Here is a 25,049-nt window from a genome sequence, read left to right as displayed (position 1 = left end):
AAACTCACACATGTTTTCAAGAGTCTCGCCCCACCATCGCATATGCAAGAAATAAAAATTTAAAAGAACACTTAGTCCCTTCAACACTCCCAGAAGAAACTTTAAGTGACCCAGTATTCTTTGGACACTATCCATGTGGGAAATGCACAGTGTGCAAACATTGCATTACTTTACAAAATTTCATACATCCAGTTACGAAAAAGATTTTTACATTACAACATTCCACAAATTGTACAACTACCCATGTCATATATGTAATTAAGTGTCCGTGTGACCGTCTATATGTAGGCAAAACAAAAAGAATGATTAAAACAAGGATCATAGAACATAGGTCCTGCATAAGTAGGAATATTACGACAGCTCCGTTAGTCAATCACTGGTATGAGGCAGAACATACCATAGATGACTTAAAATTTTTTATCATTAAACACATCCAAAAGAAATGGAGAGGTGGTAATATAGATAATATTTTATTGAAAGAAGAACAACGTCTCATTTATACACTTAATACTGTTTCACCACATGGTCTTAACATGGAACTAGATTTAATTCCTTTTGTGTGATCGGACACATTGTTACACATCATTAGGTTCCCTGTTCTACTTCTGTTAGTTTTTTGCCATTTTACAACAGTTTTCCATAGGTATGCATTTATTTTGAAATATTATTTGTCACATAAAAACTATAATATATTCTTCATAAAGATTCAGAATAATTAGTTTGTTTATTTTCTATTTTTATTCTCTATATCAGAAGCGTTTTCAATACAATATGTTGTCCATTAACGTCTTTTCAAATTTTATTTACACAAATACAAGTTTACAATACCTCATATTTTATTAGTATTACTTGGTCATAATATTTAAACTATAATTTATTGAAGTTTTTAAAGGAACATAAAAGATTATTTTTAATATTGTTTATCAATAAATTTGATTAATATAAGTACAAGATTATAATACCCATATTTTATTAGTACTTTATGGCCATAATTTTTAACGATTACTATTGAAGTCTCTATAAGATCAACATAAAAGATTTTTAAATTTATTTATTTCTACAATTGATTTTAAAATTATCAATATACTATGATTTCGTTAACATATTTAAGTCTTTTTAGTCAAACAATATATAACATTTTTTACAAACATCCTAGTTCGATAGAACGTCCAAAAACCACATAAAGTCTTTATGTTAAACACAATGAGCAGTAATCTTTCATCTATATTCAAATTAACGTTTTTAGATTTAAAAACAACGATATATTTATATCATCCTAACAATACATCAGTTAAAATATATATCGTTAATTACACGGCTTAGACTACATTGAATCTTGACATAATATAATGTGCTGAATTGTAGTTAACAACAAATGTAGAATCGCTACAGATATTAAAGTATAAGGAATACAGCTTAATTTCACCCTACTGAGACAGTTTATTCTCTCTTTATCCAAAGCCACACATCACCGTTTAAACATTTCAACGACGTTCAATTTTTAATAACCACTAGTTGATGGTTCAATTATGATTAGAATCAATTCGTTTAATTATTTAATTATTAATTTATTAATTTTACAACCAAAAGATAGTGCACAACACAAGTACTTATTTAATAAATAATTTATAATACTTTACTGAGTCTGGTTTATTACTTTCGTTCTATTTTGATTATACGAAAGAATTTACATTTATGATTTGATTGAGGTATTAAAAAATTTTTTGTATTTAAGTAAGTCAAGATATAGGAAGTGACACGGATCGGCTACAGTTTACTTTTGGCGGGAATAGCCATTTTAAATAATGCGGATATGACGTAAACAGTGACGTTTGCAGTAGTGGATTCATCCCTATAAAAGAAAATACATACGTCATTTAATTTGATTGCCGGTGAACGCCAGTAGCTTTGAAACTCTGCTCCATAAGATATAGCTACACTTTTCACAACAGAATTCTTCATTACGGTAAGGCACCAAATTATATTCAGAGTATATATCGTAGCAGCTATTTGTATTTTTATTCTAGAGATCCTACTTTCTTTACAATTTAAAAAAACACACATTACGCAGTCAAACATAAGAAAAATCTTTAATAATCTTTATCATTCAAATTCATTGTTCCGCCAATAGACCCGTAATACCTATATCCAGTTGCAAGATGATATAAATGATATTTATAAGACTTTTTTCTGTAGATAGATTATTTGATCTTTATGACTCTCGTTATATATGCTACAGGAATACCGTGTTCCGTTATTATTACAAACAGCATACTGTTGCTCTGCTATAAGACAATACATACGATCTTTACAAGACTTTTATCTGCAAACACACCACTCCGTCTCCCAGACTTTTGATATATATATCATAGAAACCTTTTTTCCCTGCCATTATTACAAATATATGCATTTCCTAATAAACAGAAATATGTTTAAAACTATACATGATTTACAAAAAGAAATAAATAGAACTATAGTAAGAATTAGAATATTTATTTTTACAGTTAACATATTCTCTCCTCTTTTACCATATAGATTGTTATTAAACTACGCACACAGCCTTTTTAAAGGTAGAGTGTTATTGAATGACATTTTATTGAATTCCTTACAAGAATTTATATTGCCAGAGAACATACACATGGTGTAACAGGTAAAAAATAAAAATTTTCTTTCTCTAAATATGTATTGCATATTAAGATTATATATAACATTGTTCACTTTCAATAATTTAATTTCATAATGATTATTAATTTGGATCATATTATATATATATATATAAATTGAAGTCTGAACACCTGCAGGAATTTTGTCTTTTACAATAGATATAATTAGTTCATACTACAACATGAGATTTATCGATAGATAAAATGAAAATTAAGTTCTGGAAATATATATATTCATTTGTTCTACAGTTCTTAATAAGTATGTAATTAATTCATGAATCTTCTTTGTTATAGCGACTATTTACTGTAATATATTTGTTTCCTTGTTGTTTGTTTTTTGTTTCTATTGTATATTAATCTATAGTATAAGAGACAAAAATTGAGATGTTTCAAATTAAATTGAATTTGTTTTATTTAGACTCCTGATGCAGGCCGGTTTGGCCGAAACACAGCTGTGTCGAGTCATATCACCTTAATAAATTATATTATTTTAATTAATTTTTTATTTTTTGCATCATTTAGGGAGCTGGGTATGACATCTGAGGCTGGCAAAAAAAAGGTTTTATTTTTATTTTTTTTAGTGTGGGAGGGGGTTGGTGACCACTGGGGGACTACGGGGAAGTCATCCCCCATTCCCTCCAGTGGTCATCTGGTGAGTTGGGGCACCTTTTTGAAGCTTGGTCGTGAAAATAAAAGGACCAAGTAAACCCGGCGAAATACTGATTAACGCCGCTTTTCTTTTCCATTATCTGCGAAAGCCGGCCATCTGGTAGCCACGCCCATGCCCGCCCATGTCCCGCCTTCGCTAAGCCGCCGACACGCTCCCTTGAACTTTCACCGGCGAGGCGACAGGAAAGCGGCAATGCTGTCAAAAAAGCCGCTTTCGATTATACCGATTTCGCCGCTTTTGAGAGATCGCCGGCCATCTCCCGATTTATGTCGGGAAATGGCCGGCGATCACTTTCAAAAATAAGCCTGATAGGTAGATAGATACTACAATGGATATCTCATCACTGAATATGCATGAAAGGTAAACAGATGTGGAAATAAGGGAGAAAACACACAATCAATACAATCAGGAAAAACAGCAAGGGGCTGTATAGCTGTTCAGAGCTGTTTCTGGCACAGTAATAGGCTATTGACTATGAAGTGCTACATAGAAAGGAGCTATGGCTGATGGGTTGAGATGGACTCATAAAACCAGGCTGCAGGGCCATTGAAATCTAGACTTTTATCCACCTCCCACTGCTTCCCCTCCCCTACCTCTTTCTAGCTCCACACTCTTCAAGTATGGGTGTCAGAGCAAGGATGGAAAATGCTCTCTTCAGCCGCACTTATTAAAACAACACTTCAGCTGAGGCAACTCTTTCAGGCTGTATGCCTGTATTTATCTTCAAACGCCTGCCTGGCCACCCAATCCAGCCAGATATTGTTAACACAGCACTTTGCAGGTGCATCTTTTGTGGCTCAATAATAGGCCATCCACTCAACCGACTTGTTCACCCAGGGAACAGCTTCCATCCCCCACCCCTCCCTTGGTGGCTGTACCTGGGCCTGTGTGAATGAGTTAGCTGTACATGAAAACAAGGTGCATTAGCAAGACAAAAGCTAATCAGGGCACTTTCTCCTTTCTCTCTGCTAATGGTTGCCTGAAAGAAAAAATTAAAAAGCTCCTGGGCTCAGTCTTGTTTGAGCAAGGCACAAAAACAAGGAGATCCTCACAGCTTCTAAACATGCTGTACATACCGAGTTTGGTCAGAGCTATAACTGGTCATTCTTTTTCATTCTGCCTTCCAAAAAGGCAGGTGGTATTAGGTACAAAGACCAGAAATGAAAAGAGATTTAGGTTTTTGTTTATAATAATGTTGCTTTTCCCCATGCTTCCGTAAAATCGGGAAGGTTTTAGTAACCTAGGTTGCAGGTTGACTTTTTTGCTGACATTAATAAAATACTTGATCATATTCAAATGTTTAATCTCTCCATGGAGATGCAGGGACATCTGTTCATGGGCCCTCTCCAACAAGTCTGTATTTACACAGTATTGAATGAAGCACCTGTGCTATTCCAACTGACGATTGGAAAATTAGCCTTATGCTTATCATTTAAAATCATTTATAGTCTGTTAAACCAGTGGTTTCCAAGAAAATACATTCTATTGAGAGAGAATCCCAACTGCTAGCTGCTGAGCTGTTTTCTATGCTGCTTTTAGTTTGGACTAATCTACTGTTAGGTGTTTGTGCTCTTTGGGACCCTAATGGTTGTTAACCCCTGCTGCAGCCTCTAGAGAGGTGAAATGTGGTCACCTCGGGTTGTGTTTTAAAGTGGCAAGAATAACAGCCTTTTAACTTATGAAGATGTATGTTCTGCTTTTGTGGACTGCAGAAGAAAATATATATATACATCAATTTCATGAAACATATGAGGCCGAGAAGCATCCTACAGACTGATAAAACCCATAAGCAGACAAGGGGATCTTGTATGTTTCTTCAACATGGCTATACTTCCAGTGTTTCCTCCAGTTTTTTGTGGAAGTAAGCAAAAATGCAGTGCTGTTCAACCCATAATTTTGACTATGAGTAACAATGATTTGGTGGGGGGGGGCCTACACCTTTCCATTGCACCCTTCCCCATTGTATTCCATACAAGCAAACATTACAGTGCAACAAACATAAGTCAACTTTTAACTTATCGAGAGCTAAAACCTGTGAATGGGCCACTAAAAAATCAGAAAACTGTCCTGGGTCCAAAAATATGAACTTTTTGTTGATAAATTCATTTTACATTTACATGGATAGTGTAAGAAAAAAGAGCACCCAAAGCAGTGAGCATAGACTAAGAACCTGTCATGGAGCAGGGGCGTAGCTACGGGTGGGCCTGGGTGGGCCCAGGCCCACCCAATCTCAGGTCAGGCCCACCCAATTTGTCCTGCTCTTCCAATCCGGTGCAGCCGCACAGGGCCTCGCTCTCTCAGGGGCCCCGCGCTGCCGACTAGAGACCTGGCTCAGCTGCATAGGAATGGGGCAGATCGAGCACCGGATCTGATCCCTTGCCTCCGTGTAAGTCCGGTGTCCCACCCCCCCCCCCCCCAAAAAAAAAAATACCTGCCACGTGGGAGTTCCCGGCTGCCGGCTCATGCTTTCCTTCCCCTCCATTGTTTCCCTGCCTTTGGCTTGACGTCACCGCAACGTCACTGGAATGCCAACATTGATTGGTGGGGTCACTACACAAGGCGGCAGGAAGGCTAGAATAGAGAAACGCCGCCGAGGAGGAGAGCAGGACAGGTCTGACAGTCTCTTTGATGGTCACAGAAGGCAGAAAAAAGTAGTTTTTTCAGAAGAAAGCCGGAACTGAACCGGCAGATTCTTTGCTGTGCCGGCAGCGGTAACAGGAACAGGCTGTCTGGTCCGTCACCGATCTGGTCCTTCCCTCTGCAGCGTTCCTACTTCCTCCTGCACTTAAACAAAGTTGCATAAAGGCGGGACGCTACAGAAGAAAGGACTGGTTGGGGGGGGAGGAGAGGCGCTGCGCTGGATCCATAACTGGAGAGGACAGGAAACAGAGGTGCAACGAGGGAACACAGAGCTGCTGGGCTATAAGGGGGAAGGGAAGATACCAGACCATAGGGGTGGAAGGGAGGGTGGACAAGTAAATGCATCATAAGGGAGAAGGGTGGGAATTGGAGACAGGGATTTGATGGACCCCAATTTGGGGTAGATGGGAAGGGAGAGAGGGGAGAGGGAATTGTTGGATCATGGGGTGGAGGGGATAGGGAGAGCTGGGCCATAAGGGTGAAGGGGAAGGAGAGGCAAAAAGGAAATGCAGCTGGACTAGGGGTGGGCAGGGGAGAGAGAATAATCGCTGGACATGGATGGGATGGGAGGGGAGGGCAATGGAGAAAGGAGAATTGTTGTACATGGAGGAGAGCAGTGGAGAGAGGAGAATTGTTGGAAATGGAGGGGGGGAGGGAAGAAATGCTGGACATGGATGGAGGGAAAAGAGGAGAAATGCTGGGCATGGATGGAGAGGGAGGAAAGGCAGAGGAAGCAGATGCACATGGATGGAGGGGTAGGGAGAGATAAGAATGGAAGTGGAGTTAAAAGAGCAGATAGAGAGCAGCAGAATTAGAGACTGGGACCAACATGATCAGAAAAATAAAGTCACAAGACAACAAAGGTAGAAAAAATCATTTTATTTTCATTTTAGTGTTTGGAATATGTCCAATCTGAGAATTTACATCTGCTGTCTTATTTTGCAATGTATAGCAATGTTCTGTTTTTCTGGTATTGTGCTGCAAAAATATACCTTTTTTCCCCTAGGCAGTTTAGAGTCCATCCCCATCCATAAAGCCACCAACAATAAATTTTAATGTTGGTGGGTTTCTGGATGGGAGTGCACTCAGTGCCCAGGTTAAAATTAAAAAAAAAAAATCTGCATATCTTTTTATGTTGGTGGGTTTTTGGATGGGGATGGTCTCTTCTGTGCCCAAGATAACATAAAAAAGCTTTATATTTAATGTGGGCAGGTTTCTGGGTGGGGGTGGGCTCTGCAGTGGTGTGCTTCAGGTTGGGGGGAGATGCCAGACTATGGAGAGAGGAGTAGGGGTAGAGTGGGGCTGATTACTAGGATGGATGTAGGGAAGGGCTGATGCAGGGTTATGGGGATGGATGGGGTGGTAGGGAAGGGTAAGGCTGATGTCAGGCTATAGGGATGGATGAGGGGAGTAGGGAAGGGAAGGGTGGAGCTGATGCCGGGCTACAGTGATGGATGGAGTGGGGGATAGTAAGGGAAGGGTAGGACTGATGTCAGGCTACAGGGAGGGATGGGTGGTAGGGAAGGGCAAGGCTGATGCTGGGCTACTGAACAATTTCAAATTTTTGGTCCTTTTTTTCTGTAATTGACGAAGATTGGTCTGTGTTCTGCATGTGACCAAAATGAGCGATTCTTCTGGCATGTGGTTTGTATGGGGATCTATATCAGTCTGACTTTTCCAATTGGACCCGTATTGCTGTTGTGTATATTCACTGTTGCCTTTTTAAAGGTACTGTTAATGGTATTTGTGTGTTCAGAATTGGTGGTGTTAAGGTTTGCTTCATAGGCTCTTAGTATGTATGTGGTTTATGTTGATACTGGACAGCTGTTGGGCAGACTGTTTATTAGAAATCCTTCATCAAGTGCACTCTAAGGCATTATTTAGGAGTATTCTAAGAAACGCTACTCATACAGTACCTATATACATAGTGCCCACCCATATTAGCTCTGGGCCCACCCAAAATGTCAGGTCTGGCTACGCCACTGTCATGGAGTACTGCCTAGTCAGTATGGTTTTCAGGATATCCATGATGAATATGCATGAGATAGATTTACATGTGATGCCTCTACCGCTCATAAGTCTATCTTACAGGGGTCAATAATCAAAGCGATTTAACTGGCCAGGAGAGGCTCCCTGACCGGTTAGTGCTGCTGAATATCAGCATTAACTACTAAACCCCTCTGCTAACTAGACTTCACTGGTTACCCATAAAAGCCAGAGTCTATTTCAAGATCTGTTCTTTTATTTATTTATTTAATTAATTAATTAATTATTTATGGAATGGTCCCAAATTACATGCAGTCTCTGGAGCAGTGGCATAGCTACAGGGGGCCACGGGGGCTTAATCCCCTTCAAACTGGCTCCAGGGCTCCCGGTTTGGCTGGTGGGGGTCCCCAAGGCATCTGTGCTGCGCTGGTCTTACATTACTGGCACCCTGTCCTGTTTTTCAGCGCCATGCATGCTCAGTTTCATTAAAACCAGCATGCACGGCGATGAGAGCAGGACAGGGCACCAGCAATGTAAGACCAGTGCAGGACAAACGGTTTAGCTGGCAGGGGTTGCGGACCCCCACCAGCCAAGGTATTCCAGCGGTGGAGGTAGAGGCAGTGGTGGTAGGGGGGAGCGGCGGCAGGGGGAGCAGCGGTGGCAGCGAGGAGGCAGAAGTGGCGGTGGCAGGGAGGCAGAAGTGGCAGGGAGGCAGAGGTGGCGGCGGGAGGGCGGCAGCAGAGAGGCAGGCCAAACTGTGCCCCCCCCCCACACTTTGGGCTCTGGTCACCCCCTCCCATCAAAGTCTGGCTACACCCCTGCTCTGGAGCAAGAGACTATCTTACATTACATTTCCCCAATTGTAAAAAGATAGTTTATAAATCTGTTTTATCAACTGACTTCACCTACTTGGGCACGAAATGGTGGAATTCACTACCAAAGTTAATTAAACATCAATATAATTATCTACGGTTCCGAAAATCCCTGAAATCACATTTCTTTAACAAATTCTTGTCAACAGAAAACTAGCCTCTGTTTTATCTCTTTCTCATGTCGAACTATATGAAGTATATCCATAATGTAATTTCAGTTTACGTTAGATCGATTCTTTAATTTCTCATTGTATTCTTGCACTAACTTAAATTGTATGGCGCTTATAATTAATTAATAATTTTCCTATCACACTGTTTTTATTATCTCTTCTCGCAATGTTATAATGATTGTTCTTTGACATTCATTGAAGTCAACATCTCATTCTAGATCCTTATTATATCCTCTTGATTATTCAACTTGTAATTGTCTTAATCAACTGGTACTGCTCGTTCCTTCCACTGCTGTACTGATTTCATGTTGTAAGCCACATTGAACTCAACAGTTCTTGGGATAATGTGGGATATGAATGTCAAAAATAAATAAAAATAAATAAACTGATAACCTGCTATTTTGTGGGTGGTCTGGGGGCAGAGTCGGCACTTAAGCGGTTAACTGCCTAAGTTAAGTGGACAAATTGGACCATATAAAACATTGCCATATCTTTATCTGGTTAGAAATAAGAACATAAGAATAACCATACTGGGTCAGACCAATGGTCCATCTAGCCCAGTATCCTGCTTCCAACAGTGGCCAATCCAGGTCACAGTACCTGACAGAAACCCAAATAGTAGCAAGATTCATACTACTGATCCCAGGGACAAGCAGTGGCTTTCCCATGTCTGTCTTAATAACAGACTATGGACTTTTCCTCTATGAACTTGTCCAAACCTTTTTTAACCCCAGACATACTAACTGCTGATACCACATCCTCTGGTAATGAGTTCCAGAGCTTAACTATTCGCTGAATGAAAAAAAAAAAACATTTTCCTCCTATTTGTTTTGAAAGTATTTTCATGTAATTTCATTGAGTGTCCTCTTGTCTTTGTACTTTTTGAAAGAGTGAAAAAGCGATTCACTTTTACCCATTCTACACCACTCTACTTATGTGGTTAATTACTGAATATTACACTTAACGGGACAAGAGATAGCTGGCCGCATAAACCCAGATATTCAATGCAAGTGCCTAGATGTGGCCCGGCATTGAGCCGCACTGAACCTGCTTTGAGCGGGAAAGTGAGGGGTACAAATGTAATAATAAATAAATATCCAGGCATAAGGCCGGCAGTTGGCAAAAACCCCTGACCACTCAGCTGAATGTTTATCCCTACATTCATTGTGAATATTCTGAAAACCAGATTAGTTCAGGGGGTACCTCAGGACCAGCTTGAGAAACACTGTGGAGGTAGTGCAGTTTAGCCATATCAGAGAAACATAGAGGTCAATATTCAAAGCGAGTTACCCAGGCAGGGGAGGTCTCTGCTCGGTTAAATTGCCTGTATGGAGCTGGTATTCAGCAGCATCTAACCAGATAGAGCCACTGAATATCAGTACTCACCGCCTAATTTTTAACGTTACAGGTCCTATGCTTTGGACTCACTTACCCAGATTCCTGCATTGATAACCTTCTTATAGACAGTTTAGTGGAAATTAAAAGGCATTTTTATTTTCAGGACCTGCCTGTTTAAATGTGGTGGAGGAGTGTTGGCAGAGAGTCTGGGACATGCGGTGCTTTTGGTACTCTAACTGCTGTGCTGGTGTTACCTAACAGCAATATATCAAATCTAATAAACTAATAAACTAAACTTGGACAAGCTGAACAATATCATTTGGCAAGGTTGACTAAGCATGCCTGGTACTACCTAGGCCCACTTTGTTCCTGCCCTGGGCTCTATTTGACTGACTGTACATTTGTCCTTTAGATTGTAAGCTCCTTGAGCAGGGACTGTCTTTCTCTGTTAAACTGTACAGCGCTGCGTAACCCTAGTAGCGCTTTAGAAATGTTAAGTAGTAGTAGTAATGGGCCTAATGCTGACCCTGCATGTTAATGGTTCAATCTGTCTGTTTGTCTGGAGGCATGACAGCTTTAGCAAAGCTCACCAGTTGAGTCAAAAGTTGGGGGGGGAGGTGCAGCCATTAATCTATCACCTAGCAGACTGAATTACCTTGATGTAGTAACAGCTGTTAGTGTATCTGGGTTTAAAGGTGGTGGTTATGGCCGGAAGGATGCTAGGCTGCATATAGAGGGGTATAACCAGCAGAAGAAAGGAGATGTTGATGCCCCTCTACAAGTTGTTAGTGAGGCCCCACTTGGCTCATTGTGTTCAGTTTTGGAGGCCATATCTTGCTAAGGATGCAAAAAGACTTGAAGTGGTGCAGAGAAATGTTAAAAAATGGTATGGGATTTGTGTTACATGACATATGAGGAGAGACTTGCTGACCTGAACATGTATACTTTGGAAGAAATGAGAAACAGAGGTGATATGATACAAATAAATCCGCAAACAAACCTTTTCCAGAGACGAGAAGGTGTTAGAACTAGAGCACATGAATTGAGGTTGAAGGGGGGCAGACTCAGGAATAATGTCAGAAAGTATTTTTTCACGGAGAGGGTGGTAGATACTTGGAATGCTCTCCGGCGGGAGGTACTGGAGATGAAAACAGTAATGGAATTCAAAAATGTATGGGATAAACACAAAGGAATCCTGTTTAGAAGAAATGGATCCACAGAAACTTAGCGGAGATTGAGTGGAAACCCCAGTAATTGGGAAGCAAGGCCAGTGTTGGGCAGACTTCTATGGTGTGTGTCCTGAAAATGGCAAGGACAAATCATGGTCAAATATACATATGAAGTATCACATGCCATGTGTAATGAGTTTATTTTGTTGGGCAGACTGGATGGACCGTACAGGTCTTTATCTGCCATCATCTACTATGTTACAATGTTAAATTTTATGTATGTCCTGGAAAAGAGGAAGCAGAAATGGGAAGTTCATGGGCATTTTGGGGTGGAACATGGGTGTGAATTCGACTTACACATGCAGTTATAGAATAAGGGGTTCCACATGTAAATTTAGGTGAGCATTTGCACCACATTTTCGTTGGTGCAAATAGACCTGTCTAAATTTATGCACAACCCTTGTACTTAAGCACTTAATAGCACTTAAGCGGGTTTTTTTCCATGCCAATTGTTTTTAGGTGTGATATGAAATATAGAATTCACCCCATGATGTCACTGATGGAGATAACACAGTACACTTATGGATTGTAAAGGGGCATGGTATGGGCATGGACAGAGCACAGTCTGGACAGGCTGAGCTGATTCTCCATATCGGACATTACACCTGTCCCAAGGCATGCATAAGTACCAGCCTGAAGGGGCAAGTGCAAAGACCAATGGAACCCCCCTGCCCTGAAGCGCACCCCCAACAGTACTACTAGAATATCAGTCATCTCCCCCCCATCCTGAACCCTCCCCCCAGCAGTAGCTGGCATATTTCCTCCTCTCCTGAATCCCCCCAACATTATCCACATCCATTTATCACCTTATGAGCCCCATAGTTTATAGTTGATCTTGGGTGTGATCATCATTTGTATCATCACCAAATGTCCCCCACCATGATAATCTGAGATGTGACTATTTCCATATTAGTGCTTGCACTGAATTTAGTAGATGAATTGCATAATATTGTATTGTCTTCTCTAGTGTAGGTCCAAAATATTGTCCAAGATATTTCAGCCTGTTTAGAAATAATTTGAATTGGAATTGTTCAATTTCAGATTTAATCTCTGGACAATTTATTAGCATTAGCTCAGTTTTTATAGAGTTGAGTTTATATCCAGATATTAATGAGTATTGCTGAATGGTATCCAAAATGAATGATATAGAAGTTAGGGTGGTATACAAAAGTACATCATCTACTTATGCAGATATTTTTGCTGTTGTTGAACCACACTGTACACCCTGAATAGATGGATTATTTCCAATTGCAATTAATAGAGGTTCTAATGCAGTATTAAATTATAAAGGTGACATTGGACATCCATGTCTAGTTCCTCTTAACGGGCATTAAGGCTTAGATTATAAATTATTAATTTGAATTCTAGTTGTCAGTACTGTATATAGTACTTTTATCATTTTGATAAAAAGTTGTGAAAAATTAAGGTGTAAAACAGGTATGCTCACTCAACCCAATTGACAGCTTTTTCTGCATCTAAACCTATAGCTGTGACCAGTTGAGTGGTTTTAGAAGCTTGAAGAAGAACATTTGCAAAAAGCCTGGTGTCTTCCAGTCATAAAACCATTTTGGTCACTTTTTTATTATTTTGGGCAGTACATTCTGGAATCTTGTTGCCAAAAATTTTGCATATATTTTAGCAACCACATTAATCAATGATAGAGGCCTATACTTCTGTACATATAAAGGATCTTTGTCCGGTTTCGGTAAAACAATGATGTTAGCTTCAGTAAAGGATCCATGGACAGTGTCTGATTCTATGAGGTAATTAAAGAAAGATTGCAATTAAAAAACAGAGTAAAACTCGACAGTTTGACCATCCAGCCCAGGTACCTTATATTTAGCCATATTTTTCAACGGTCAGAATTCCTCCCCATTGATACCTTTAACTAAAGATTTGTTCTCTTTATCACCAATAGTTGAGCGAGGTAAATCATTAAAAAGTAAAGTTAGAAGAGTTGGTATCTGATTCAGAAGTATATACAGTGGTGGAAATAAGTATTTGATCCCTTGCTGATTTTGTAAGTTTGCCCACTGACAAAGACATGAGCAGCCCATAATTGAAGGGTAGGTTATTGGTAACAGTGAGAGATAGCACATCACAAATTAAATCCGGAAAATCATATTGTGGAAAGTATATGAATTTATTTGCATTCTGCAGAGGGAAATAAGTATTTAATCCCTCTGGCAAACAAGACCTAATACTTGGTGGCAAAACCCTTGTTGGCAAGCACAGCGGTCAGACGTCTTCTGTAGTTGATGATGAGGTTTGCACACATGTCAGGAGGAATTTTGGTCCACTCCTCTTTGCAGATCATCTCTAAATCATTAAGAGTTCTGGGCTGTCGCTTGGCAACTCGCAGCTTCAGCTCCCTCCATAAGTTTTCAATGGGATTAAGGTCTGGTGACTGGCTAGGCCACTCCATGACCCTAATGTGCTTCTTCCTGAGCCACTCCTTTGTTGCCTTGGCTGTATGTTTTGGGTCATTGTCGTGCTGGAAGACCCAGCCACGACCCATTTTTAAGGCCCTGGCGGAGGGAAGGAGGTTGTCACTCAGAATTGTACGGTACATGGCCCCATCCATTCTCCCATTGATGCGGTGAAGTAGTCCTGTGCCCTTAGCAGAGAAACACCCCCAAAACATAACATTTCCACCTCCATGCTTGACAGTGGGGACGGTGTTCTTTGGGTCATAGGCAGCATTTCTCTTCCTCCAAACACGGCGAGTTGAGTTCATGCCAAAGAGCTCAATTTTTGTCTCATCTGACCACAGCACCTTCTCCCAATCACTCTCGGCATCATCCAGGTGTTCACTGGCAAACTTCAGACGGGCCGTCACATGTGCCTTCCGGAGCAGGGGGACCTTGCGGGCACTGCAGGATTGCAATCCGTTATGTCGTAATGTGTTACCAATGGTTTTCGTGGTGACAGTGGTCCCAGCTGCCTTGAGATCATTGACAAGTTCCCCCCTTGTAGTTGTAGGCTGATTTCTAACCTTCCTCATGATCAAGGATACCCCATGAGGTGAGATTTTGCGTGGAGCCCCAGATCTTTGTCGATTGACAGTCATTTTGTACTTCTTCCATTTTCTTACTATGGCACCAACAGTTGTCTCCTTCTCGCCCAGCGTCTTACTGATGGTTTTGTAGCCCATTCCAGCCTTGTGCAGGTGTATGATCTTGTCCCTGACATCCTTAGACAGCTCCTTGCTCTTAGCCATTTTGTAGAGGTTAGAGTCTGACTGATTCACTGAGTCTGTGGACAGGTGTCTTTCATACAGGTGACCATTGCCGACAGCTGTCTGTCATGCAGGTAACGAGTTGATTTGGAGCATCTACCTGGTCTGTAGGGGCCAGATCTCTTACTGGTTGGTGGGGGATCAAATACTTATTTCCCTCTGCAGAATGCAAATAAATTCATATACTTTCCACAATGTGATTTTCCGGATTTAATTTGTGATGTGCTATCTCTCACTGTTACCAATAACCTACCCTTCAATTATGGGCTGCTCATGTCTTTGTCAGTGGGCAAACTTACAAAATCAGCAAGGGATCAAATACTTATTTCCACCACTGTAGTTGGTTATAGTAACTTGGAGGGGCATAATCGAATGGGGCGCCCTCGCAGGAAGTCCCCACAAAGGGGCGGGGAAACCTGTATTATTGAAACAAGATGGGTGTCCATCTTTTGTTTCGATAATACAGTCGGGGACGCCCAAATCTCAACATTTAGGTCGACCTTAGAGATGGTCGTCCCCGATTTTCGGCGATAATGGAAACCGAGGAAGCCCATCTCAGAAACAACCAAATCCAAGCCATTTGGTCGTGGGAGGAGCCAGCATTCATAGTGCACTGGTCCCCCTCACATGCCAGGACACCAACTGGGCACCGTAGGGGGCACTGCAGTGGACTTCAGGAAAAAGCTCCCAGGTGCATAGCTCCCTTACCTTGTGTGCTGAGCCCCCAAAACCCACTCCCCACAACTGTACACCACTACTATAGCCCTTAGGGATGAAGGGGGGCACTAGAGGTGGGTACAGTGGGTTTCTGGTAGGTTTTGGAGGACTCACATTTACCACCACAAGTGTAACAGGTAGGGGGGATGGGCCTGGGTCTGCCTTCCTGAAGTGCACTGCACCCACTAAAACTGCTCCAGGGACCTGCATATTGCTGTCAGAGAGCTGGGTATGACATTTGAGGCTGGCATAAAGGCTGGCAAAAATATTTTTTATGTGGGTGGGAGGGAGTTAGTGTCCACTGAGGGAGCAAGGGGAGGTCATCCCCGATTCCCTCCATTGGTCATCTGGTCAATTTGGGCACCTTTTTGAGGCTTGGACACAAGACAAAATGGACCAAGTAAAGTCGGCCAAGTGCTCATCAGGGACGCCCTTCTTTTTTCCATTATCGGCCGAGGACGCCCATGTGTTAAGCACGCCCCATTCCCGCCTTCGCTATGCTTCCGACACGCCCCCGGGAACTTTGGTTGTCCCCGCGATGGGAAGCAGTCGGGGATGCCCAAAATTGGCTTTCAATTGTGCCAATTTGGGCTGCCCTGAGAGAAGGACACCCATCTCCCGATTTGTGTCGAAAGATGGACACCCTTCTCTTTCGAAAATAACCTGATAGTATACTACTTACAATGTGAACACAATACGTAATAGAACATCTGAATTGACAGTAAAGGGTATAAGCAAAGGTGGAACATATAAATAGGTAAGAGAGTAAGAGGAATTAGAAAGTAAGGTGACTAATTTAAAGAAAGTTGCACATGAGGTCAGAAAGATGATTATATTAAATATTAAAAACCTGAACAAATAAGGGAGCTTTATTTGTTATTGTACTTAACATCGTATCAAAATTGCACCAGCACGTTCCCTCCATTTGATTAATGGCCATCAGTTAGTGCTTCCAGGTCCCAAACACGCCCAGTTAGAAGCCAAATGCCACTGGGCTTTTTATTTTGCTGCCCCTGTCTTATAGAATTCCCTCCTCTCCCAATTCGTGCAGAGCCATCGCTGAAGAACTTTAAAATCACTCTAAAAACTTGGCTTTTTCATTCAGCATTTGACTCAGTTTAGGTCCCACACTGGCCAATAGCAGCCTGCCTTTGTTTGTCCCTTAGCTCTCCCTTACTTTATTCCCTATTCCCACTCTTTTTCTGTCTTGTCTATTTGAAAAGGCCTCGTGTGTTTGATTACCAGGGGCTTTGATTCTGCATCCAGTTCACAAAAGTATGATTGACATTTACTTACTCCATCAATAAAGTATTCCTTGTCCCTAGAATGAGAATTATGATTCATGATGTACACAGTAGCCAAGTCTTTCTTTTCTTCTGATCATTTTCCTTTCAAATTCCAGAGTTAATGTTTTGTCTGCTTTCTATCTTACCCTCTTCAGAGGCTGCCCCTTGTGTGTGTGTGAATGTGTGTGTTTCTACCACAAACTTGGAAACAAAGAAACTTTGTCTTGGAAGTTGAGAGGAGGGAGGGGGAGGCAGGAAACCCAAAGTCACAGGGGGATGCTGCCCAGTCAGTGCTGTCCCAGAGTCCATCTCTGGCTCTTAAAATGAAATGTGTCATCTTGTTTAGGATGCTTTCTAGATAATCTCAGCTTTTTTCATTCTTGGCTGGGGCGGGCAGTTCTTTTTTTCTTCTTCTTCTTCTGCCTGTGTACTGCATGGCAGTACTGGCTGTGACCTGCTTCTGCTTGGCCTGAGAGTGTATCTCTGCAGAACTGGTGAGCATGGTGTGATACCCATTACTGTTCATAGACAATGGAGTAAATGCACAGTTTGCTCAGGGAATAAGAATGCACCCTTGTTTAATGTGATGCTTTTGCAATGAAAAAGAACAAGTTGCCAAATTTACTAAAATCTATGTGCTGTATCTACATATCAGGCACAGTCATGTACATGACATATGCATGAATATAATTTTCCATCGTTTTGACACAGTATTTATTTATTTATTGCATTTGTATCCCACGTTTTCCCACCTCTTTGCAGGCTCAATGTGGCTTACAATACATCATGGATAGTGGAAATATATTAGAAAATATATCCCCTAACTGCTAGGCTGAGGGTGGTGTTAGGACAGAGGGGCAACTTACCTGGTTAGCAGCAATATTCCGTCCACTAACTGGCTAAGTAAGCACTTAAAGTTAGGACAGCAAAAGAGCTGTCCTAAATTTGGGGTCCTTTTACTAAGCCACACTGAAAAGTCTCAAAAGTGGCCGGTGCTCTTTGTAGCACATGGGTTTCCCGTGTGCTGCAGCCACTTTTAGCGTGGCAGTAACATGGCCACATTTGTACATTTACCAGTAATGGCCAATTAGCACATGACTATTACTGTGGGAGCCCTTACTGCCACCTGTTTAGGCAGCAAGGGCTCCCATGCTAATTGGGCAGCGTGTGGCAATATATTCACGCTACCCGGTTAGCCTCTGTCCAAAGACACACCTCCTGCACCAAGAATTGAAAACTATTTTTTAGCACGGGATTAGTGTGCACAGATTGGCACACTACTGCAGGACACTTCAGTGCGTCCCGTGGCAGTAGTTTTTGGTGCTAGTGCTTACTGTGGCTTAATAAAAGGGCCTCTTTATGTGGTGAGTTAACCGGCACCAATCTGAGTATCGGCCAGTGCCCGGTTAACTTCTTTGTCTGCATACGTACCTGGAAATTCAATGCCAGGAGCCATGCATATGCTAGCATTAAGGAGCTGGAAACTGCTTATGAACTACTTACTGTCATGAACTGAATATTTCCCCCTTAAAAAAAAAAAAAATCAAAGATTGCCAACTAGCTCCATTTTTTTCAGCGGTTGGCCCAGTCCTGGTTTTACCACACTGTGTGTATAGACTTGTAGTTCAGATTTACCTTTTGATTTTCCTAAGCAAAGCCGAACTACAAGTGTATGTGTGCATAGGAGTAAAGCCAGCACTGAATCAGTCTTTCCTGAAAAATAGAGACAGTTGAGTAACCCTAGTTTTCCTCTGTTGGTATCACTTGGATGCTGTTCCATACATCCACCACTGGTTCTAGCCTTTTAGCACTGATGCTATTTACTTCTGCTAGTGTTTCCAGTAAATATAAATCCATTAGAATGATGTAACAGGGAGGCCAGCAAGTTTCAGACTTGCCAAAGTCACTCAAGCAGTAGGGCAGTGCAGTGCTCCACTATATGTTCTCATTTTCCTGGTTCCAACCCGCAATGGTTTTTGACTTGGAGGCAGATGCAGCAACCAAACGTAAAAAAATCTAAATCGTTAAAGTCCCTAACGATTTTAAAATAACGAAAAATGCACCAAAAAAAAAAGTCACACATGCTGAGATCGGTAGTGAAACGTACAATGTATCAAAGAATCACAATACACATCGTTAATCGGCCCCCAAATCATGCGCAGAGCAGCCAAGCGTTATGTTAGCTGCTCTGCGCATGCCACAAACAGTCAAAACACAGTCAAATCGCAAGCACATGGCTCCCAAATAAAAACAAAAATAAAAAAAAAGGGTCGGGAGGGGGCAAGGGCGCTCATCAGGAGCGTCCTGTACAGACGGCCTTGCCCCCCCCCCCCCCGCTGCTCCCCACTTTCCGCCGCTCCCCCCACCCCGAAAAAGCAAAATTCTAGCAGCCCCTGCCCCCTCCCCACTTTCCGCCGCTCCCCCCACCCCGAAAAAGCAAACTTCTAGAAGCCCCTGCCCCCCTCCCTTCCTCACTACTCTCTCACCTCAGCTCCGCCTCCCGACATCCTCCGTCCGTGCCCCGCCCCCTTTTGGGGTCGTCGCCGCCATTCCCCTCCTCCATCGGGCCCCCCTTCCTCTTACCGGGCCCGTGCAGCGCCTCTCTCCTCTGTCCGAAGGCGCTGCACGGGCAAGAAGAAAGCTGAATCAGCTGATGCCTGCCTTCGCCTAGCTTCGATAGAGCGTCTTTCTCCTCCTGGGCCCGCCCCTGTCTGACGTCAGTAACCTACGTAGGTTACTGACGTCAGACAGGGGCGGGCGCAGCAGAAGAAAGACGCGCCATCGCGAAGGCAGGCATCAGCTGATTCAGCTTTCTTCTTGCCCGTGCAGCGCCTTCGGACAGAGGAGAGAGGCGCTGCACGGGCCCGGTAAGAGGAAGGGGGGCCCGATGGAGGAGGGGAATGGCGGCGACGACCCCAAAAGGGGGCGGGGCACGGATGGCGGATGTCGGGAGGCGGAGCTGACGTGAGAGAGTAGTGAGGAAGGGAGGGGGGCAGGGGCTTCTAGAAGTTTGCTTTTTCGGGGTGGGGGGAGCGGCGGAAAGTGGGGAGCAGCCGGGGGGGGGGGGGGCAAGGCCGTCCGTACAGGACGCTCCTGATGAGCGCCCTTGCCCCCTCCCGATCCTTTTTTTATTTTTATTTTTTTATGTGTTTTCTGAGGTCCTTTGGACCAATCACAGCGCTTTTAGCTCTGCTAATGCGCTGGGATTGGCTCAAAGTTTGTTTATTTTTTCACTTAACATTTTTTCCTGCCATGGAGCTGTCCTAACGAGAGGTCCAGACCTCTCGTTAGTTTTCCTGCCTTTTTCCTGCGTAAAGGCAATCGGAAAAGGTTAGTGCATGTCGTTTCAATGGGGTTTTCACACTAATTGCTCATCTCCATTCCGTTTTCGTTAGCTGCTACTGTCGTCGGAAAATAGGCTTAAGTGCATGGAAAGGATAGGAAATTCTTCCCTGAGGGCTCATTTAACGATGAAAAACGTTTAGTGCATCTACCTCTTGGTAAGAACAGGATGCCTGCTACTCACTCTTGCTTTCCTTGCTTTCTCAGATCCCTCTTATGATACTGTCAGGAGACTGGGCTGGGGGAACAACATAAACTCAATTTCCACGAAAAGTAAGTTGTTTCTCACACTCGCTTGGAACCAAAAAATGGAAGCCATTATTTTTCCATTAGAAAAAATGAAATGGCAAAATTCAAACCAATATGTTATCTTCACTAGGTCTCATTTCAAAAAAATTAAGAACTGGATATCACCAATATATCAGCACATGTAAGGTGGTCAGTTTAATGGTTTTAGTGAACATTGCTCCTGTCCATTTAAATTATGCTGGCCATCCCCCATCACTAATATTCAGCAGCAGTTAACTGGCTCTGAATATTAGCATAGACCACCACAGCATTATCTGGGTAGTCCGTAACGGAGTCAGGGTGGACCTGGAAGTTATCCAGGCCAGGAGTGTAGCCAGACCACCTGAACCCAAAGCGGATAAACACGTGATGTTCTCTCTGCCACTGGTCTCCCTTCCCCCCTCCTCCAGTGGCCAAAATTCCTACCAAGCTCAGCAGTTGTTGGCAGTGGCTCGGAGCCAGTAAAAAGATGGCCAAAGCAATAATGATGCCACATTCAAGTGTGGCTCCAGTGACATCTTACCTCCTTGGCTGTCTGCGCTTTTTGCTTTCTCTGTTTTCTGAAGAACATTTTTGTTCTTCTCCTGTTTCTCTTTAGTATCCCTGAACCACCAACATCATCACATGCAAGCATGAAAACTGAGCGTGAATAGTGACCCAGGCACATTGCTGCCAACTGCTGAGCTTGGTAGGAGTTCTGGCTACCAAGGAAACCTTGAACCTTCAGCTGGCAGGGCATGGGTTGATCCCTGTCAACCACAGCAAAGGTGTGCCACTGCTGATTGGATCTGAGCTCAAAATGGGTGGGCCCACTTATGGCTACACCACTGATCAAGGCATCATTAATATTCAGTGTCACTGCCCAGACAGTTATCTGGGCAAGTAGGACCACACAAATAGCAGTCCTAACTTGCCCAGATGGTTATCTGGGTACTGGCACTGAATATTGGCCATATCCAGATAACATTTGAGAGCTGGGCAAGACCTGGATGGATATTCAACACCAGTGCCCAAGTTAGACCTGGCATTGAATATCTAGGTCAATTTCAGCCAACGACAGTCAACATCTTAAAAATCACTGACTGCCACTAGATGGATAACAGAGGGATTGTGGATATCCTGAAAGCCCAACTCTGGAGTCATCAGATTAGGTTTGGGAAGCATTTATACATGCACAGAGGGAAGATTTTCATTTCACTTTTGCTTTTGTTTTTCATTTTTTTTATTTGCTTCATTTATATATAAAATGGGAAAAAAAACTGTTAAAAATTAAAATAAATGCAAACCAAAATAAAATAAATGTCTGGTCCAGAGGCCTTCTTCCTACTTCACCTCATAGAAAAAAACAAACAAAAACCTCTCCCATAGCTTCCCCCCCCCCCCCCCCATGCCCCTCTTATCCCATCCACAGTGAAAACAGGAGGCAGAAGCAATCCTCAATCTCTCCTGCCCTGCCAGTACCTATTCCAGAATGTACCAACTGACTCAAGGCCGGGGCCATTTCACTGTTTATCATACAAGAAAATGATGCTGGTCTAACAGGCACCACTCCTGTACAGGCACTGTTATGGGGGGAGTAACTCAGGATCACTCCTAACCCCTTTATCAAACTACAAATGGGTTGAGAGGAGAATCTGGAAGGATGGGAGCAACTGGAAGAAGGTTTGAGGGGGCAAAAAGAGAGAGACTCCAGAGAGGTTTGGGTTGCAGTGGAAGTGACTGTGTTCAGAGTTAAGGGCTGGCATTTTGAAACTATCAAAATACAGCTGGCAGGGTAAGCTCAGGAAATAAACACTCTGAGCTTCCTGAGCCATTCCACTATGCAGTAACAAAACAGTGTAACTGGCAGACTGGATGGACATGCTCTGACTATCCTAGCACTGTGAAATGCTGTTGAGGGAAAAGATTTTGCAGTAGATCCTTGTAATTGTCCAGCATCACATGGAAGAATTAATTGTTCCAAGGAGAACCTAGCACAGAATTTGCATTTGCTGTGTCAGTGGAGTGTGGGGTCCTGATGAAGTCACCTCTTCCAGTTCCACATTGCTGCTGTTACCCTCATATGCTCCCAATTTCAGTTTTCCCACCTCTAAGATTTCCACTTCTCCTCCCTGTTTAGGTCCTCCCATCGGATGTACAGAGAATGTGAAGAAAAGCACAGTGCAGCCGCGACCCCAGCCAGGTAGGGGAGTTCAGTATTAGTGAGGTCATCAGTGTGCACTCTCTTACGGGATTAATACCCTAATGTACTATTTTCATGTGTACATAGACAATATGCAACAGTTTGGTGTTATGTTTGAGACAAGCAAACCTTTGTATTAACAGGGGCGTAGCCAGACACCCAATTTTAGGTGGGCCTAGATCCAACATGGGTGGGCAGAAGAATTCTGCCCTGTCCCACAAGTGATTTGGTCTCTCCCTCTCTCACCTGCATACCATATGGTCTCTCAAATATCCCCCTCCCCTGAATACCTTTTAAGTAGCAGATTTTCACCAGCAGCGAGCAGCAACTAATACACACTGCTCATGTTGGCCCCACAGCCTTCCCTCTGATGCAACTTCCTGTTTACACATAGGTGGGAATATATCAGAGGGAAGGCTGTAGGGCCAGTGCGAACAGTATGTATCAGTCGCTGCTTGCTGCAGGTGAAGATCTGCTATTTATAAGGTATGCAGGAAGGACAGTTGTTGGGAGCTTTTGGCTGATTGGGCTTGGGGATCCCTGCCAGCCACATCACAGGTGTGCTGCTAGTGGGTGGGCCTGGGCCCACCCTTGGCTATGCCTCTGCTTTGTAATCCTTACATCTCAGATCAGACTAGGTAACAAGCTTACTTTCATTCATTGGAAATGTTCCAGTCTCCAATTTTATTTAACATATTTAAGTGTCTACACACGCCCAACGTGTGCCAAAATGGAGTTACCGCATGGCTCTTACGGTATTTTCATTGTTGTCGCAAGTCCAATACGCACGACTGAAAAATAATTTTTATTTCTGCCTTGCCTATCAGACGCACGCCAAGTGGCATTTCACACGCATAGGTCATTACCGCCTGGTTACCGCATGAGACTTTGCTGCTAGGTCAATGGCTGGTGGTAAGGTCTCAGACCCAACATGGACGCGCGGCAATTTTAATTTCGCTGCACGTCCATTTTTGGCAAAAATTTTAAAAAGACCTTTTTTACAGGCGAGCTGAAAAATGGATTGGCGTGCACCTAAAACCCACGCCTACACTACTGCAAGCCATTTTTCAGCACACCTTAGTAAAAGGACCCCTAGAATCCTTATAGCAAACTGTTGGCTTGTATTAAGAGCGGCACACTGGGTGGGTACAGATGTGCAAAAGGTTTGGAATATGCATGGTGAAGGGAATATGCAAGGTGGGATTTGCCCACTGGAAGGTGTTTTTCTTTCTTTTTTTTTTTTAAAGAGTAACTCTTGTTCTTGTTTAGATCCTTATCAGATCCTGGGACCTACCAGCAGTCGGCTAGCCAACCCAGGTAAGACCAATGTAGTTAGTCAAGAATGTACAGACACTCATGTTGATGTCTAAAAACAATGTAGGAGAGCACTGGAATGTTTTCCTCAATCAGTACCCTTACAGCAACCCACTTATCTTTATTTACCCAACAAAATAGCAAATTGAATTCAACTGACTCATACCCCAGTTTTTCACTGACTGACGGCGTTCTACAGGAGTTTCTCAAATTTCTTTAGTGGGGGGTTGAGCCCCCCCACCTGCGTATCTTGATACTAAACTTAGATCCCTGAGGCAGGCGTTGTTTACGCCGAAACACGGCCCGTGTCGGGTCTGATCTTAATAAAGGGCTCCTGTTGTCTCAGTCTTGAAGGCCCAGTTTTGCTTTTTTTTCCTTTTTATGCTTTTTCTGTATACTGTATTACGCTCTCTAGTTGCTTTGCACACTGTGGGTGGGAAACATCGCTGGGCAGTTTTGAATTGGCGCGCGACAAGGCCTTTGTAAAAGGGCCCCTTAATGCAAACCTCATCTCTCATTAAAAGGAATATTGCAATATTTAATCCACCAGAATATCCAGCATTTTGCTTGCTGCCATAAATGCTGGCAATGAACTTTATTCTTTTTTTTTTTTGGAAGAGAGTTTCCTTATGATATTGGGTGATGAGTGGAGTTGTTTTGGGTTTTTTTTTTGACTGATGATGATAAAATTCCAACCCTAGAATACATTTACCCCCTTGTTTACTAAGCCATGCCAGAGACTGTCATGCACTAATTCCAACACAGCTCATTCATTTTGAATTGCTGCACCAGCTACTAGCGCAGCTTAGTAAACGGGGATTGTTGAGGTTGGTTATTTTTAATTACGTCTTTTTTTTCAACACTTTTTTTTAAGGTATAGCCCTAGGAAAACATGTGTTTTGTATTAAACTTTGACACCTTGTGGGTTTTTGTTTTTTAAAGGAAACGCTATCAATTGCCAGAGTACATTTTCTTTTGATTTTCTGTCATTTATCTGCTCACTTATCCTTCTATACATAGTCATGTGACTTTTGGCTTGACATCCTTATACATAATATTGCTTTCTGCAGTGTGCTGTAGAACCACAGCACACCTTACATTTGTCAGTACAAAA

At 42.6% G+C, this 25,049-nt stretch overlaps 1 protein-coding gene across 5 annotated transcripts in view; it reads left to right on the top strand.

The window, feature by feature from the left end:
* The window catches only part of FLI1 (Fli-1 proto-oncogene, ETS transcription factor), a 230,355-nt gene that overhangs the window by 121,063 nt on the left and 84,243 nt on the right, over positions 1-25,049 (top strand). For all 5 annotated transcript variants that reach the window (XM_030221799.1, XM_030221797.1, XM_030221796.1 and 2 more), the window contains 3 exons: positions 20,359-20,424; positions 22,559-22,621; positions 23,891-23,938. In XM_030221799.1, the coding sequence (XP_030077659.1) occupies positions 20,359-20,424; positions 22,559-22,621; positions 23,891-23,938 (177 nt within the window). The remainder of the gene's footprint in view (positions 1-20,358; positions 20,425-22,558; positions 22,622-23,890; positions 23,939-25,049) is intronic.

This window comes from Microcaecilia unicolor, chromosome 12, assembly GCF_901765095.1.
Source record: "Microcaecilia unicolor chromosome 12, aMicUni1.1, whole genome shotgun sequence".
In the NCBI taxonomy this organism is placed as follows: Eukaryota; Metazoa; Chordata; class Amphibia; order Gymnophiona; family Siphonopidae; genus Microcaecilia; species Microcaecilia unicolor.
This window is presented reverse-complemented; position numbering and strand designations above follow the sequence as displayed.